This window comes from Rattus norvegicus, chromosome 16, assembly GCF_036323735.1.
Source record: "Rattus norvegicus strain BN/NHsdMcwi chromosome 16, GRCr8, whole genome shotgun sequence".
Taxonomy (NCBI): Eukaryota; Metazoa; Chordata; class Mammalia; order Rodentia; family Muridae; genus Rattus; species Rattus norvegicus.
In genome coordinates, this window is record NC_086034.1 from 67637462 (window position 1) to 67655220 (window position 17759).

The window sequence follows — 17759 nt, forward strand, 5'->3', positions numbered from 1 at the left end:
GAAAAGGATTATTACTGTGGACAGTACTGAGTGAGGAGGGAAACAGAGAGGAGTGCACAGTGGGAACATCTCATTCCACTCGCTGCTGGGTGTTTTTGGACGCAGCTCTGCCCATGAGCAGTGAGGCTTAGCAATGGTCTTTCAAGTCAGCTTGAGGCACCTTTAGAAATACAGCAAAGCGAGGGCTTAGAGAAGCCGCAGGAAAGGGCACCTGTGTGGTGGCAGTACTGTCAGATAGCTCACACGGTACTCAACATTCGGAGGAAAGGAAGTGTACTTTCTGGAGACCAGTCAGTTTCTCTCAAGAGTCCCCATCCACGAGGCACAAAAGAACACACCAGATCAAACCAATCTTACAGAAAAACCTTAAAACCGTTCTCCTACATAATGTTCTTTCTCTCTAAGTAAGGAGGACTATCTTCAGGATTTCTCTTTTTTTTTTTTTTTTCTCGGAGCTGGGGACCGAACCCAGGGCCTTGCGCTTGCTAGGCAAGCGCTCTACCACTGAGCTAAATCCCCAGCCCCTCTTCAGGATTTCTTAAATTAAACACGAACAGCCCTGCAGAAGCACGTTACTTAGTGACAAATGTTTCATTGATGTTTTTACCTGCCAGGAAGGAGGTGAGTAACTGAATTTACATTCTTATATATCATAAGATATATAATATATCTTCATATATCATAAGATATCATAAGATATATAAGATATATGGTAAGATAAGGATGGGTAGTAACTAGCAAGCCAAGGAGTCAGATGAATATGCAGTTAACTTTTCTCTTTCGACATAGAAACTCATCAAGACGTAAATTCTGTCTCCAACGCACATCTCCAAACTTCCCACTATTTCCTCCCCACTGACGCCCACCCTCGCCTAGTGATCTATCGCTGACACTTTCTTTGAGCCACATTTCAGTTTGTTTTCCCCAACACTCAGGAGACGGAGCCATGAAGATCGTGAGTTTCAGGCTAGCCTGGGCTAATCCCAAAAACTTAAGAAATAAATGAGTAAATAAATCATGATCGTGTCATCCCTGCTTAAGACCCTTCCGTCTTCCCACAGCATCTGTAATGTATGGACGGCCAAGATATAGCTGTGTAGGACTAGCCTGCGCAGACAGCCCTGGGCTCCCTTCCCACCTGGTGGCAGCCCACTGACATGGTTCCTACGTTTCACCTTATGTGCCTACAACCTGACACAAATATCCCTGTATGTTATTATTTTAAATTAGAATTCCGCGGACTACTATACCTGTATGAGACCACCACAGAACTCAGTTCTGTGATCTACTCTTTATTCCATTAAAGTGGCTGTTGTCTGACTAATAACTACTCTTGCTTTTTCCTTTATGTGTACGGATATTTTGGCTGCATGTATGTCTGAGTAGCACGTTTATGCCTCCTGCCCACAGAGGCCAAAAGAGGGCATCAAATCCCCTAGTACTGGAGTTACGCAGTTGTGATCCCTCATGTGGCTGCTGGTGATTGAACCTGGGACCTCTGGAAGAGCAGCCAATGATCTTAACTTCTGAGCCATGTCTCCATGCCCACACTATGGCTTCTTAAGACATCCAGCCTCTGTCTTCACTTCCGGGATCAGTGCTCATAGTTGGCTTGCATGGGAGGGGAGGTGTTATTTACTGGTAATCAAAAATTTTCATCATTTCAAGGGAGTTCCAGCCCGTGCCACCGTGTATGGCACAAGGCCACTGTGACAAAGGCTGGCAGACATTGCCTGCAAGGCAGCAACTCCACTTCCGGGAACTTCCGGGTCGCAAAAGTTCCTGGGAATCTCTGCTGTAGAACAATCAAGGGGGGGCAAATCAAACTGCAAGCGCAAACCATGAGTGCAGGGTCCTGCTGTTCTCACTATACAGTCTGTGTTTTTTTTTTCTGTTTATTTTGCTTTATGTATATGAACATTTCACTCATATGTATGTACATTTACATGGGGAGGCCAAAAATAGGCAGATTCCCCTAGAACTAGAGTTCCTAGCAGAAAGCGCTCTTAACAGCTGAGCCATCTCTCCAGACCCCTAATTTGATTTTTCAAAAAAGAAAAAAAGAACCAGACTAAAGCTGCATTTATAAACTGTGTCACGGCTGTCTGCAGTGATGACAGAGACCCCTTCTTGTCTCAAGGGGTTTCTGGGTGTCAGAGAATCTGCCTAGAACTGAAGAGGGAGCCAGACTTTCCGCCTCCCCAAATCACTGAACTTCGGACTTCAGCCTCCCCACTGCCTGCCTCCCGAGCTGCCACTAGAAGAGGCTCAAGCGGATGCTTATCTCTGCTTTCTGTCAGAATTTTAAAGTTAACCTGAGAAACATGGTCACGCCACACCAGAGCGCTTAGTCAGAGGGGAGGCTGGAGAACTCCTGCTACCAACCCTTATAGCAATGCTATGGGACGCACTGTTGTGATTTTTTTTAAAGTGCACAGATTAAAATCCAACGTTAACAGAGAGTCTTTATTTATGGGCAGAAAGAAGTTTCTTAGCGGCAAGGAAATGGCAAATCCTTTACATGTCACGCTTTCTCGAAAAGCTATCTCTACAAAGCAAGAAAAGTCAGAGAGCTGTTGATTTTGCTCATAAAAATGTCACTGCTTTTGTGCTGAGCTCATTCTGAAATCAAAGTGGCTTTGTGGAGTACGTTTCCATTTCAGCCAAATGATTAACTGTACGGGCCTTTAAGGGGGAAAGCCTGGTTTAATCAGGCAGGGCGCAGACATCCGTGTCCTCCCATTCCCATCCTCCTTGCAACATGCCAGAGATCACTGGCCCCTCCAGACTTGACAATTCCCACTTTCTCATCAGACAGATCCTGCAGATAAGCAAAGGTTCCTTCCCATCATTCTCAGAGGTTTTTATTAGGAAAACAATGGGATATTTGGGCTGCAGATATGGAACTTTAATTGAGATTAGGCTATCATACTGAATAAATAATTAAGTGGTCGTTTAAAAGCCAGACACTGACAGCTTAGCTGTCTTTTCTAACTCAAAGCCCACAAGGCTGTCATCCTCATGTTACCCTTTGAGAATTTCACTTTGATTTCTATTGCAGTGATTTTTAAAAAGCAGTAACAAAAACCACTCTGATCAAAGGGAACATAGGGGAGAAAAGGGTTTGTTTCAGCTTACGAGTTACAGACACACTGTTGAGGGAAGTCAGGACCAGAACTCAAGCAGGAACATGAAGCAGAAACCATGGATACACTCTGCTGGCTGGCTCACTGGTTCGTTTTTTGTATAATCTGGGACTACCTGCCCAGGGAATGGAGCTGCCCACGGTGGGCTAGGCACTCCTACCTCAATTAACCATCAAGATAATGCCTCTCAGGCACCCACAGGCCAAGCTGATCTGGGCAATTCCTCACCTGAGAACAGTCTAGAACGATGAGGGAAAGCCTCTCTGAGAACTGTTATCTGGGCAGACATCTGTTTACTGTGGAAGAGGAGGCTGGGAAGCACTAGCCAAGTAAAGGAAGGGCATGGGAAAGGTCCTATAGGTGGAAAGCCCAGGAGAGGCCTGTGTGAGGAGCTGGGCTCCTACACCCATCTCCCTCTCTTTTTAATTGCATGTGAACACAGCAGGACACTGAACATAAACCCCTAAGTGTCCCCTGGAACAAAGACAACATCTACTGGCTTCGCTACCATGTGTCCTTTGGCGACTTTTATTACGACTCTCGGGGAAACAAAGGATCCACAGATTGTATCCATTCAACACTTTCCACCATTCAGGACAAGTTAGGAACCCACTGTGTCCCTTGCTCATCTCCACAACTGCTCATGGTATTTCAGGACTCAGTGAGCTCTCCCTCGTTACATCTATAATCTCTCTCCTCATTGCTTCCTCGAAGTTTATGACAATGGAGAGATCTTCCTACACTGGTCCTTAGCAAGCTGGGGCTGGGCACACCTATGATCCCAGAACTCAAGTGGCAGAACAGGAAGACACCCAGTTCAAGGCCAACCTGGATTACATAGGTGTCCCAGGCCCACTTGGGCCACGTGTGTCCCTTTTTTCACAAACAAAAACAAAAAGACAACAACAACAACAAAAAGTCTTCCAAACCAGGCTGCTTGGGACCAGTTGAGATCAACTGTTGAGGAAGTTCCTAGACAATTAGACAAGACACAGTGAGCATGCAGGTGGTACCCGCGAGGTACACTGTGACTCCCCCAGTCACGGGACGGCAGCTCTCCTTGTAGGCAGACCTTCTCCACAGCTTATGCTTAATGCCAGACTTCAGCGAGGCATGCTAATAGCCAGATTTCCCAATAACAGTCAGGTGTCCCATACTGCAAGTTATGATGCCCCTACCTTACCTATGACAGAGACACCTATCCGGAAAGGTACTGCAGGCAGCTGCATAGTCCAACCACCTCACTCCCGGGAAAGTATCCCAACCGCCCTTCCTGAGGGACACTTTCTCAGAGATCCATTATAAAGTTCAGTTTTGTTCTAAAATATCACCACAGGGGCCACTTCTAAGACTACCTTTCAGTAACTATGGATTTGGGATTAAAAACTATTCACTTGTGACTGCTTTAATTTTTCTTTCAGACAACTGTCGATGAAGCTAATTCTTTGCATTTCTCAAGCGGCTTGAGCCAGACAGAAGTACTCATTATATTTCTTTAGCTAAAGTCTTTATTACCTCCCGAATATGCTTATATTAAGTAATCATCTCTAGGAAATAGAGGGGGGGAAAGTGGGTTAAAGGTAACAAACAAAGGTAACCAAACCCAACCTGGTGTATAAAAGGTTAGAGGTGACATAATCTGCCTAACTTGCTATTCCCTTTCGGGGTCAGCTGTTGATAACCTGGATCAATTTGTCTGCCTTTTCTTTTTCAACCCCTGCTGCAATTAAGTCCCACTACAGCATAAGTGACCCACTTAATAATTAGACTTCGGAAAGAGTCTCAGACAGAAAAATATGTTGAAGCTAGGTATTTGCAAAATAGAATCGCATCACTGGGCAGGTGAGGTTGGAGGATCTCGAGTTTGAGGCCAGCCTGAGATACACGGCAAGACTGAAAGAGAGAGAGAGAGAGGGAGGAGGAGAGGAGGAGGAGGAGGAGGAGGAAGAGGAGGGAGGAAGGGAGGGAGAAATGAGAACGGGGTGTGTGTACCCCCCCCAAAACATACATGCATACACACCCAACCATGCTCTGCAATTACAACAGACCCTTGGAGCATCACTGTAATACAGAAAGGACAATACCCTTGGTTAAACATTGCTAGACTGACCCTAGTCCTCTGTGGTGGTGGTGGTGGTTTGAATTTGCTTGGCCCAGGAAGTGGCACTATTTGGAGGTGTGGCCTTGTTAAAGTAGGTGTGGCCTTGTTGAAAGAAGAAGAAGTGTGTCACCGTTGGGGTAAACAGTGAGATCTTCTTCCTAGTTTCCTGGAAGGCAGTCTTCTCCTGGCTGCCTTTAGAACAAGAGGTAGACCTCTCCTCCAGTGCCATGTCTGCCTGGATGCTGCCATGTTCCGGCCTTGATGAGAACAGACTGAACCTCTGAACCTGTAAGCCAGCCCTGATTAAATGTTGTCCTTTATAAGAGTTGCCACGCAACCAACAGATTGGGAAAAGATCTTTACCAATCCTACAATAGATAGAGGCCTTATATCCAAAATATACAAAGAACTCAAGAAGTTAGACCGCAGGGAGACAAATAACCCTATTAAAAAATGGGGTTCAGAGCTAAACAAAGAATTCACAGTTGAGGAATGCCGAATGGCTGAGAAACACCTAAAGAAATGTTCAACATCTTTAGTCATAAGGGAAATGCAAATCAAAACAACCCTGAGATTTCACCTCACACCAGGGAGAATGGCTAAGATCAAAAACTCAGGTGACAGCAGATGCTGGCAAGGATACGGAGAAAGAGGAACACTCCTCCATTGTTGGTGGGATTGCAGACTGGTACAACCATTCTGGAAATCAGTCTGGAGGTTCCTCAGAAAATTGGACATTGAACTGCCTGAGGATCCAGCTATACCTCTCTTGGGCATATACCCAAAAGATGCCCCAACATATAAAAAAGACACGTGCTCCACTATGTTCATCGCAGCCTTATTTATAATAGCCAGAAGCTGGAAAGAACCCAGATGCCCTTCAACAGAGGAATGGATACAGAAAATGTGGTACATCTACACAATGGAATATTACTCAGCTATCAAAAACAATGACTTTATGAAATTCGTAGGCAAATGGTCGGAACTGGAAAATATCATCCTGAGTGAGGTAACCCAATCACAGAAAAACACACATGGTATGCACTCATTGATGAGTGGCTATTAGCCCAAATGCTTGAATTACCCTAGATGCCTAGAACAAATGAAACTCAAGACGGATGATCAAAATGTGAATGCTTCACTCCTTCTTTAAAAGGGGAACAAGAATACCCTTGGCAGGGAATAGAGAGGCAAAGATTAAAACAGACACAGAAGGAACACCCTTTCAGAGCCTGCCCCACATGTGGCCCATGCATATACAGCCACCCAATTAGACAAGATGGATGAAGCAAAGAAGTGCAGGCCGACAGGAGCCGGATGTAGATCTCTCCCGAGAGACACAGCCAGAATACAGCAAACACAGAGGCGTATGCCAGCAGCAAACCACTGAACTGAGAATAGGACCCCCGTTGAAGGAATCAGAGAAAGAACTGGAAGAGCTTGAAGGGGCTCGAGACCCCATATGAACAACAATGCCAAGCAACCAGAGCTTCCAGGGACTAAGCCACTACCTAAAGACTATACATGGACTGACCCTGGACTCTGACCTCATAGGTAGCAATGAATATCCTAGTAAGAGCACCAGTGGAAGGGGAAGCCCTGGGTCCTGCTAAGACTGAACCCCCAGTGAACTAGATTGTTGGGAGGAGGGCGGCAATGGGGGGAGGATGGGGAGGGGAACACCCATAAAGAAGGGGGGGGAGGGGGATGTTTGCCCGGAAACCGGGAAAGGGAATAACACTCGAAATGTATATAAGAAATACTCAAGTTAATAAAAAAAAAAAAAAAAAAGAGTTGCCACGGTAACGGTGTCTCTTCACAGCAGTAAAACCTAACTAAGACATCCTGCATAGCTCCAAGTCTGAGGTGTTCATTTGTTTGTTTGTTTGTTTTTAACACCAGCCATACTGAAAGGACTATGCTAGGTGTAGAGATTGGAGAGGTAGAATGATGAGTCAGCATGGCCCTACGATCAAGTGTGACGTCATACTCTACTAGGGAAGAAATGATGCACAATACAAAACCAAGACCATGGTTACCTTACTATCAACCTCTCTACTACAAACAATTAGCATTGTGCTCAGCAGATAGTAGATGGGCATTCAAGGAGAAACGTACTCTGATGGGAAAGAGCCAGGGTGACTTATAAGTGTTACACTTGAATTGGCTTTTGAACAGCTAAGAATTGACACTACAGTCTCGTCTATACAGGGCAAGCGTTCTGCCACTGAGCTACATCTAGAGACCTTAGTTAAGGGTTTTCTGTCTCTTCCTCGTCACTGACTTTTACAAAAGATCTTCAGCTTTCAGACTTCCCCAACCCTATCCTCCTACTGAACATAGAATCTTAAGGCAGCATCCTCGCTCAGTCCCAGTGTAACCTTCAATCCTCATTTCTTCCTTACCTGTTACGTTTCTCAGACACTAGATTTTCCTCCCCCACCCGCCATGGTATCAAATCCTAACACACAACCCAACTACATTTTCCCTGGAGGATAACTTGACATTTCTCTTACTTTATTTGGGTTTGTTGTTTCTCTTGCTGAGTACTGAATACAGATAGCCTCACATGGACAAAATGCCTGCTCTACCACTAACCTGGCCCCTGCCCATCTCCTACTTCCTGAAGGTGATACCAGAAACTGTTGTTCATCTACAGTGCCAACCCATGTAGATGCACTAGATTATTCTGGCAAGAGACAAACAGACAAACACTTTAGGATACAGAGACTGAATTCAACATGATGTCAATCCAGGAACATTTGCAATGTATATCCAAGATGGCCGCTGTTCCATTCTCACCCCTATAACACAAGGTTAATTAATGGGTTAAGCGTGGAAGGCTGAAATAGACCTGTGGAGCCTTGAATGGCACATTAGCAAAAATGACAAACACTTAGCACTTGGTTGTCAATGAGAGTGGTGGCAAATCAGAGGACCTACAGTATGACAGGTCACAGCTGAGGCATACTCTTAACATGCCAGGAAGCTGGATGATGGCAAGGCCACCTCTGAGAAAAACATGACCCTAGCACGACTACAGAATTAAGTGTGGTGCAGATGGATATGCAGTCCGGAAGAATTACCAAGCAGTCCTGCTTTACCAACTTCCACCAGCCCAGCTTTTTGAGTTCCGGCCATGACAGAAGGACAGAGTCACCCAGCAAAGCAATCATTACAGAATTTTAACTCATAAGAACAAGAAAATTCAATACATTGGCTAAGACAGAAGAATGAGGCAAAAGCACACTATGCACAATGGCTCTGTGTGTGTGTGTGTGTGTGTGTGTGTACATGTGTACATGTGTTTATGTTGGAGGACACAGGTATTCAGCTTGTCTCACTGGGGCACGAAGCCACTGGTGTGCTTTTTAAAATGTCTACTACCAATTCCTAAGAGCATCCACAATGTTCAGTATTATTTTGTATGTCTCAGAAATAGTAGGCTGGGACAAAGCTCCGTGATGAAGCACTTACTGAGCACATACAAGGCTCTGGGTTCAATACTCAGTAGAAAAAAATAAATACTTGATTTGGGAGCTGAAGAGATGGCTCAATCAATAAAGTGCTACCTCATAAGCAAGAGGACCTGAATTCAATCCCCAGCACCCACATTAAAAAAGATAGATATAGTGGCAAATACTTGCAATCCCAGCACGAGACAGAGACAAACAGATTCAGGCTCACTGCCCTGACAGCTGAGCCTAATTGGTGAGCCCTGGGTCCCAGTGGAAGACCTTGACAAAACTCAGGGTAGATTACTTCTGAGAAATGACCTCCAAGGTTGACCTCTGCCCTCTACATGCACACATACACACATGCATGCACATACATACATGTACCTATATCTACATGAGTATGCATATACACATGCCCACATAAACACACACACACACACACACACACACACACACACAACACACACATATTCAATATACATGAATAACTTCCTATCTGTACCTTGGTTGAGGTTTTAGTTGTACGCCTACAATTCTAGTTTACACATCTTTACCATTGTATAGTATCCCACTGTGTCAATACAGCATTTTTCATTTAAAAAAATGTATTTTTAAAATAACTGAGTTATTTTTAAAGCTTTGATGGAGACAAAACTATCACAAACAACACATATACCTATCTGAGAACTCATGAAGATTTGCACCTACTAAAGGGTTATTTGATATGAACTTATTATGTTTATTAGCCATTGCCAAACCAACATCCAAAGAAGTTTTCATCAGTCATTGTATTATAATTATTTTAAAGCTTTAATGGTACAAAAGCACATCAACCCTGCATCCCTGAGTAACAGCATGTGTACAACACACACACACACACACACACACACACACACACACACACACACACACACACACTTACTTTTCTGCAGTTAGTTCTGGTTATGATCTTTTGTTTCTCAGCCTTGGAAACCTACTACGGCGTTGTTATAATTGAGGGCAATTAAACCAAGTGCTTTGAAGTATGGCTGAAATCCCAACAGGGCAAGAAGCTGAAGCAGGGAGGGGTGGATTTAGCTCCAGCCTGGGCCACATCACGGAACCCTGACTCAAAAAGCCAAAAAAGGAAAGAAATTAAACTCACATGCACACACATGCACAAGCACCTACATTCAAACACACACTCACACATGGATCCCATGCCGTGCCTGCCTGTCTCCACCATGGTGGTCATGGATTCCTCTGGAACTGTGAACTCGCCTTTATAAGTGCCTCTTAACAATGACAGAGATGTCACTAAGACACCATGTTTACATAGCAGTCACCTTAGTGACTCAGCTCTCTCCCCAGCCATTTCTTTTAATCTTGATTAATCTAACATCAAAAGGATGAACATCATACTTGTTTATGTCCAATTACACATCTGTCATAATGATCAGAAGTTCCTGCCTTCATCGCCAGTGATATCTGAACTCATGTCAACAATACCAAAGTCTACGTATCAGGTTCAGTAAACACTACAGTTACCTATGAAAACACTGAGCAGCCCAACTAACCAGGCCTAGTTGGTTTTCCCAGTTGGTGTTGGTGTCCTAATTGCTGTTCTTCTGCTGTGAAGATACACCATGACCAAGGCAGCTTATAAAAGGCAGCATGTAATTAGGAGACTGCTCACGGTTTCAGAGGGTTAGTGTGTGATCATCATGGCAAGGAGCATGGGGACACACAGACAGACATGATGCCACATGCTAATTGCTAAGAGCTTACGCCCTGTTCTACAGGCAGTAGAAGAGAGTGGGCCTGACACAGGTTTTTAAAATCTCAAAGCCTATCTCCAATGGCATACCCTCTCTAACAAGGCCTAATACCTCCTAATCCTTGGAAGACAGTCCACCAACTGGGGACCAGTCATTCAAACATATGAGCCCAAAGGGGCCATTCCCTGTCAAACCAGCACAAATAGTATTGTTTGCTATCTGCTAAATACCTCAGGCCTTCTACAGAGCTAATGAAGAAATCGGGTGTACCAACACGTGATCAAGGAGAGCTCTGCCCTCTCAGGAGATGAGCAGTAACTAGGCTTTGAACAGACATTAACACATGAAAGGAGAAAGGGAAAGCCCAACTCACCATAGAAGAGGAAGGCCTTGGTCATAGGATGATGCTGGAAGGTTCTATTGATAGTAAAGAAGCAAGCATCTGCCCCACACTGGCCGAGCCTGCCAGTCTCTCCAGTCAGTGGAGACCACCACAGCACAATGGGGTAGCTACCAGCATCCACCTTGTTCCTCCCAGACAAGGCCAGTGCGTCCTTTTTAGGAAGTGGGTTCAAGTGTTTGGGATCTCCCTCCACATCTTTCTGTCCATCTTGCAAATCGGAGTTTTTAAACTTCTTCCTTTCAAATTTCCCAAGCTCAACCACTACCTGAAAGTGAAGACAGTCAGTATCAGAAGCTGGTTCTTCCATTTCGTTCATTGTACCTCTCATCTGTCTTGGTGATTTTGCTTCCTGTCAGTCTTCCGTAACAATATACCAAAACTCTGTTCTTTTTAACAAAATCTCAAACATTCTATTTTACCAATAAAGATTCAGGAACCAAATGCTGTGGTGAAAGCCTGCTAGCTCAGAGAGACAGAGAAAGCAACCAGCTGACCTTCCTCCTCAGCCGATATCCCAAAAGGAAAAGCAAGGCCTCTTTCTCCACATTGGCTCAAAAACCTTTCAAACTAAATGTCCCTCCCTTATACTTCCTCTCTATCCATCCTTCTGATTCCCTCTTACTCTCTATGGTTTGTTTTTTGTTTTTTTTTTTTTCTATCCTCACTCCCTGTCAACTGGTTGCTTGCTCTGCCTCTTGACCTACGGTTGACTTGATTAATCCTGTTTATGATAAACAGAAAGTTCTTGGATTAAAGGTGTGTGCTAAGGCTAAGCCACATCACAACTAGAAACAGGTTTTCCAGTAAATAACACTGTCTTGGGGTTCACAGTGTGATCAAACATCCTACAACAAAACCCCTTTAAAATACAGACATATTACATATTGCATACTATATTATAGTAATATTACATATTACTATACAATTCTAGAGGTCAAGAGCTAGGCATGGGCTTATAGTCTAACATCAAAGGGCTAGCAAATGTGTTTTCTTCTCCACAGACCCGGAGGGACAGACAGCCTCTTGGCTTTTTCTATCTTTTAGGAATAGCTCACAATGCTTATTTGGCTCACAACCCCATTTTCAATATTTAGATCTATTGATACCACTCCCCTCCCTACCGACAGCAGCTCTCTCTGTGACCGCATCCAGGAAAGGTTCTCTGCTTTCAATGACTTGTGATTACCTTCAGTCTCTGTGGATAATTCAGGACTACCCCCTTTCTTGGTCCAAGGGTGCAATAACAGCATACCTGAGGCTGGTAATCTCTAAAGAGTAAAGATTCATAGTTCTGGAGACTACATGATCCGACATTGAGGAACCAGTGAGAAGGAAAGGGTCTGGAAGGATTAGGGTGTAGCTTAGTGTTAGAATGCTTGCCCTTTATAGTCAAACCAGTGGGCTTTTATGCTGGCCCATGCCCTCCCCTAAAGAGATTATTTTAGAGCCAGAAATGGTGGTACATACACATGATCCTAGCACATAAGAAGCTGAGGGAAAGAGAGGGGAGAGAGGGAGAGAGAGAGAGAGAGAGAGAGAGAATATAAATCAGAGTCATCATTTTATCAGCAACCAGCCCCTGAGATATCACAGTCCCAGGATAATGGCATTGAGCCCACAGCACCTCACCTTTTAACATCCCACGCCTCTCACCACTCTCCCTGTGTGGATTAAATTTCCAACATATAAACTATAAGGGTCATATTCACACCAAACCTTTTCCCCATCTCATGATACATTCGCAGTAATCGTATCTGCAAAGTCCCTCCTGCCACGTTGAAGTGACATGTTCACAGTTTCCAGAGGCACGGACCTAGCTCCCAAATTATCTGCCAACCAGGGTTGGTGATTCTAAAGGACAGTCAGACACAGAGGGCCCTGAAACCTATCCCAGGATCCCCAAGGATGATCTACTAACTCCTCCACAGTGACCCCCAGAGGGTTTGCACGCGGTATGGGGGAAGATACACATGCAGCAGCAGGGGCAGCTCCTGTTTAACAGGCATGCTCTTCCTGGTATGAGAAAGGGGCCACTGGCCACCAAGCATCACATGGAGTCTGTAATTCTCTGCAACAAGGGTAAAACTTAAAGTACCCATGCCAACTAAAATGTTAAGACCTTTTCTATGAAAGCCAAGTGCTATTTTCCAACAGAGTAAAGCAATTGCATTAGCTCTGAGCAACCGAGCCCAAGTCAGCCCTTGCCAAGAGCTTTCTCTGCATTTTTATAATGTAATAATATGGCTCTTCCCCAAAAGCTTAAGGGAAGCAAGTTAATTTACAGCCCCAGACCCTCTCTTCATTTAACCTTCCTCGATAATGTACAACCAGTAACTTAAAGAGAAAAAAAAGAAAAGGCTGTCAAAACTCCAGGAGATGGAACTTCAAAGACAAAATTTGCTCCGTGTGCCTCACCCATGTGTCCTGTGTGAGGTGTGAAGTTCATCACAAATGACAGGCGATTTAAAGAGAGATAGATACGCTTTTCACCTGTACTATCCCCAGGTGCCATTGTTGTTACAGGAAATATGGGAGACTGAAGGACAGTAAAAAAAAAAATTCTAAGGATAAGATCAGTCAAACCTACAATCCAAGGAGAAATAAACCAGTTTCTTCCACAAATCCAATACAGAAAACAAAAGAAATCTCCCAAAGAAACAAACAAAAAAATGCAAATGCAAAACTTGAGATTTGCCACTCAAATGGAGATGTATTTATTTACTGCAGATTCAGAATGCCATTACAAAAGACCTTTTCAGGAGACAACCAGAATGTCTACTGCAGAGGGTACTGAGAAACTATTGTTCCCTGTGATAGGTGAGACAGCAGGTGTGTGGTTATGGTTTTTGAAGTCTGTGGACTAGAGAGATGGCTCAGTGACTAACTGTACTTGCTATCCTCCTAGAAGACCTGACTTTGTTCCTAGGACTCCACACTAGGCAGCTCAAAACTCCTATGTGACTCCAGCTATGTAGGATCTGACTCTCTCTTTTAGTCTTTTCAGGCACCAACACAACTATAGCACAGTTGCACACATACATATACACACATGTGCCTACACACATGGGCACACATGCTCGCAATCCCCCCAACACACACAAACAAAAACAAAAGTCTTTTAGAGTCTAACTATATGATGCAGGGAACACACTCAGATTCCAGCATTCAAGTCATGGGGCTCCAGAACAGGAAGATATTGAGTTTGAAGTTGGCCTGGGCAGAAACAACAGAGACAGGCACAGACACAGACACCTAGAGACCAAGATAGATCAACCCAGTCTCAGAAAGAAAAATAGTCCATATGTGTTAGAAAAACAGACTAATGCAGAGCCAAGTGAAGTGTTACAAGAATTTGTTTTAAAATACCCCACATGTATTCATTTTTACAAGTAAATAATTAAATTCAAAAATAAAGCTTTAGACACATGCAGTGAATTTTCTGACAAAATATAATGAGGTGTGGATTCAGAATGATGTCTAAAGTCCATGACTCCCTCCAAGAGCATTTGGGCTTAATTGGGCGATTGTCATTTACATCGTCATGAGTAGACTACCATGTGTACTAGTCATTTTTCTCATCGCTATGACCAAATACCCAATGAGCAGCAAGTTAGAGGAGTGCTCACCTTTGGCTCACTGATTGGGGAGCACAGCACATTGTGGCAGGGAGGTCACGTGGACAGGGGCTCCACGTGGTGGGAACCTGTGACCAGGGCTCTTCACCTCCCAACCTAGCAGAGCAGGAGGCAGAGAAGGGATGCTCATTTCACGTTCTCTTTCTTTCCCTTGTTCCTTTTTTCCCTTTTATTTAATCTGGCCCTCAGCCCATAGGGTTGTGCTACACATAGTCCAGGTTAGTTTCCCCTTCTTTACTAAACATCCCTGGAAAAGCCCTCACTGGGAGACCCAGAGGTCTCCTAGGTGATTCTAAACCCAGTCAAGTGAACAATGAAGAGTAACCATCATGTCATTGATTTTAAAAGTATAGGTTATAAAAATGTGATGTGAGCTGAATTATGTACTCAGGCACATATGTCTATACTTGGTGGTATAGCCTTGAAGGAGATAATTACATCCAAATAAGGTCATTAGGGCCGGTATAACTGAGATCACTAAAAAAGGGTATACAGAAGCATGGCTAGGCACAAAGAAGCACAGAGGAAAGGCCATATAAACACAGAGAAAGAAGACAAGGAGATGAGTCTCAGAAGATACAACCCAGTCCACACCTCAGTCCTGAGACAACCCAAGCAAGTTCTATTTGCAACACAATAAATTTATCTTGTTTAAGCTTCTAAGCATAAAGTACTTTTTAATGACAACTCCAGCTGAGTGATGGAGGATCCACAACAGGCTGTTTCTTCTATTTACCTTTACCCTACCTATTCATCTAGCCTATGGACCAGTAACAACGGAACAATTCGGAACACAGGTGTTATATTTGTCATCAGTGGTGTTTTACAACTGTCTAACACTCTGAGGCATGAAACACCACCACACCTGGTATGACAGTGAGGAGCAGGAGATGGTCTCTGAACACTGACACAACCATCCGGTGTTCAACTAGAAGCTCCATCGCTACTAGCTAGCATCCATGGTGCTGGAAGGCGCTCTGCCCACTACCAGAGAAGAAAGGTAACGATCAACATCAGTCAGCCACAAACCCTGCAACCTACAGCAGCAACACGCCAACATCATATAATGGTATAACCAATCACTTTTCTTAACTGCATTTTTTAAGGGGGCCTTAGCCCACTCCATGAGGAAGAACTCGGGCCTAAGGTTGCTAGGGTTTCCAAGAACATCAGACTGGATAGGACACGGGCCTATGGGGGAAAGGAACATAACAATAAAAGGACCCCTGATGGCATTCTGCTATTCCTATAGATCGGTGTCTCACTCTGCTCTCATTATATGGGATGCAACACAGAGACCCACAACTGGACGATGTGCAAAGAGTGAGAGATGTTGGATCACTCAGTTTGAAAGTAGACATGAGTGGGTTCCCATCCCTAACCAAGAACTATCTACAATTGATGCCAGCTCGCTGGGTCTATCAACTACATTCCGTGGCAGACTCCATGCCAACACACACACACACCCCATTTTTTGTAGGTGTTTTGTTTCATTTTGGCATTTTTTCTTATTGTTATTTTTTTCATTGTTTGATATTTGTTTTGTGCTTTTATGCTTTTTTTAAGAGCGAGAACATGGGGGCTGGGGATTTAGCTCAGTGGTAGAGCGCTTACCTAGGAAGCGCAAGGCCCTGGGTTCGGTCCCCAGCTCCGAAAAAAAGAACCAAAAAAAAAAAAAAAAAAGAGCGAGAACATAACAGTTGGGTGGGTAGGGAGGTGAGAGGATCACAGAGACATTGGAAGAAGAAGAAAAACTTGATCAAAGTATACTAAGAAAAACTTCAATAAAATTATAAAAAATAACTGAACACAGTGGCATATGCCCATAATCACAACAATTGGGAGATTAGAGGCAGGATGATCAATGCTGAAGGTTATCCTTGAATACACATCAGATCTGAGGCCCATGAGACAATGTTAAAAGGAAAAAGAGAAAGTGTTCTCCCAACTGGGCATGGTGGCTCCTTCCTTTAATCCCAATACTAAGGAGCCAGAAGCAGAAGTATTTTGAGTTCCAGGCCACCATGCACTACAGAAAAGAAACCTACACACACACACACACACACACACACACACACACACACACACACAGAGAGAGAGAGAGAGAGAGAGAGAGAGAGACAGAGACAGAGACAGAGACACAGAGAGAGACAGAGACACAGAGAGAGACAGAGACACAGAGAGAGACAGAGAGAGAGACAGAGAGAGAGAGAAGGAAGAAAAATAATAAAAGGAAAGAACAGAACAGAGGTGCTCTCCTTGCATCGTGTAATGTGGGTTCACAATGCTGAAAAGTTGAGCAAACACCAATTACTCAGAGTCCTGGGGGAAGAGAACAGGAGGAGAAAGGAGATGGACAAGGCCTAGCAGTGAATCTGCTCTGCACAACCCAGATTCCCAGTACCTGGACTGTCACCATCAGAAAGACAGTGGCTGTCATACAAAGGCAAGATGGCAGAAGCTTCCTCCTCGGAATCCGCACCATGCTGCCCCGACACGAATGACTGACAAAGGGCTGGCCTGGCCTCCAGGTGTCCTCTAGTCAGCCCACATCCAGAGACAACGTCACATGGAGGAACCATCTGGGTGCCAATTTCCTGCTGGGAGCTGGTCTCCATGAAGGACTGAGAGCCACGGTTCCGAATGGGCCTGGCTTGGCGCTGAGAGGGAACAGCGTGTGATCTTCTTAGGCTATCATCAGAACAGCTGGAGTCCTCAGACACGGTGCCAGCCAAAAACACTGCAACAAATGAATCGCTTATTAACCATTATGAAGGACTGATTGGCAAAGCCTTACTGGGTAAAAGCACAGACGTCTGAAGCTACAAGAAACCTTATAGATCATATATGTAAAACCTAATCATATTCATATACTTAATACCTCACTCAGAAATAAGGTTAACTGAGACCAAAATGGTCTAATTTGCTCGGGACCACAGAGCTTCGTCAACTCCCAAGTCTTAAATCTCTCTGTAGTTCTTCCGCCATCAGACCAGTGAATTCCAGGGTTACTTACAGGAAGTTACTTCCTATCCAGGAATAAAGAAACAAATCAGGGTTGGGGATTTAGCTCAGTGGTAGAGCGCTTGCAAGGCCCTGGGTTTGGTCCCCAGCTCCGAAAAAAAAGAAAAAAAAAAAAAAGAAACAAATCACACACACACACACACACACACACACACACACACACACACACACACACACTTACTTCTGATAAACCTAGGGGGGGCGGAATAATAAAGGTTGAGGCTGAAGAAACCAA

General features: G+C 44.2%; 1 protein-coding gene across 6 annotated transcripts in view; it reads right to left on the reverse strand.

Annotated features, from left to right (window-relative positions):
- Nucleotides 1–17759, reverse strand: part of Fut10 (fucosyltransferase 10) — an 89987-nt gene that overhangs the window by 65634 nt on the left and 6594 nt on the right. For 4 of the 6 annotated variants that reach the window (XM_017600205.3, XM_017600204.3, NM_001411761.1 and 1 more), the window contains exons 2-3: nucleotides 16905–17240; nucleotides 10836–11130 (exon numbers count right to left, since the gene is read on the reverse strand). In XM_017600205.3, coding sequence (XP_017455694.1) covers nucleotides 10836–11130; nucleotides 16905–16985 — 376 coding nt within the window. In that variant the 5' untranslated portion in view covers nucleotides 16986–17240. Of the gene's footprint in view, nucleotides 1–10835; nucleotides 11131–14491; nucleotides 14597–16904; nucleotides 17241–17759 lie in introns of those variants that run through there. The other 2 variants (XM_039094750.2, XM_017600206.3) reach the window with 2 other exon arrangements.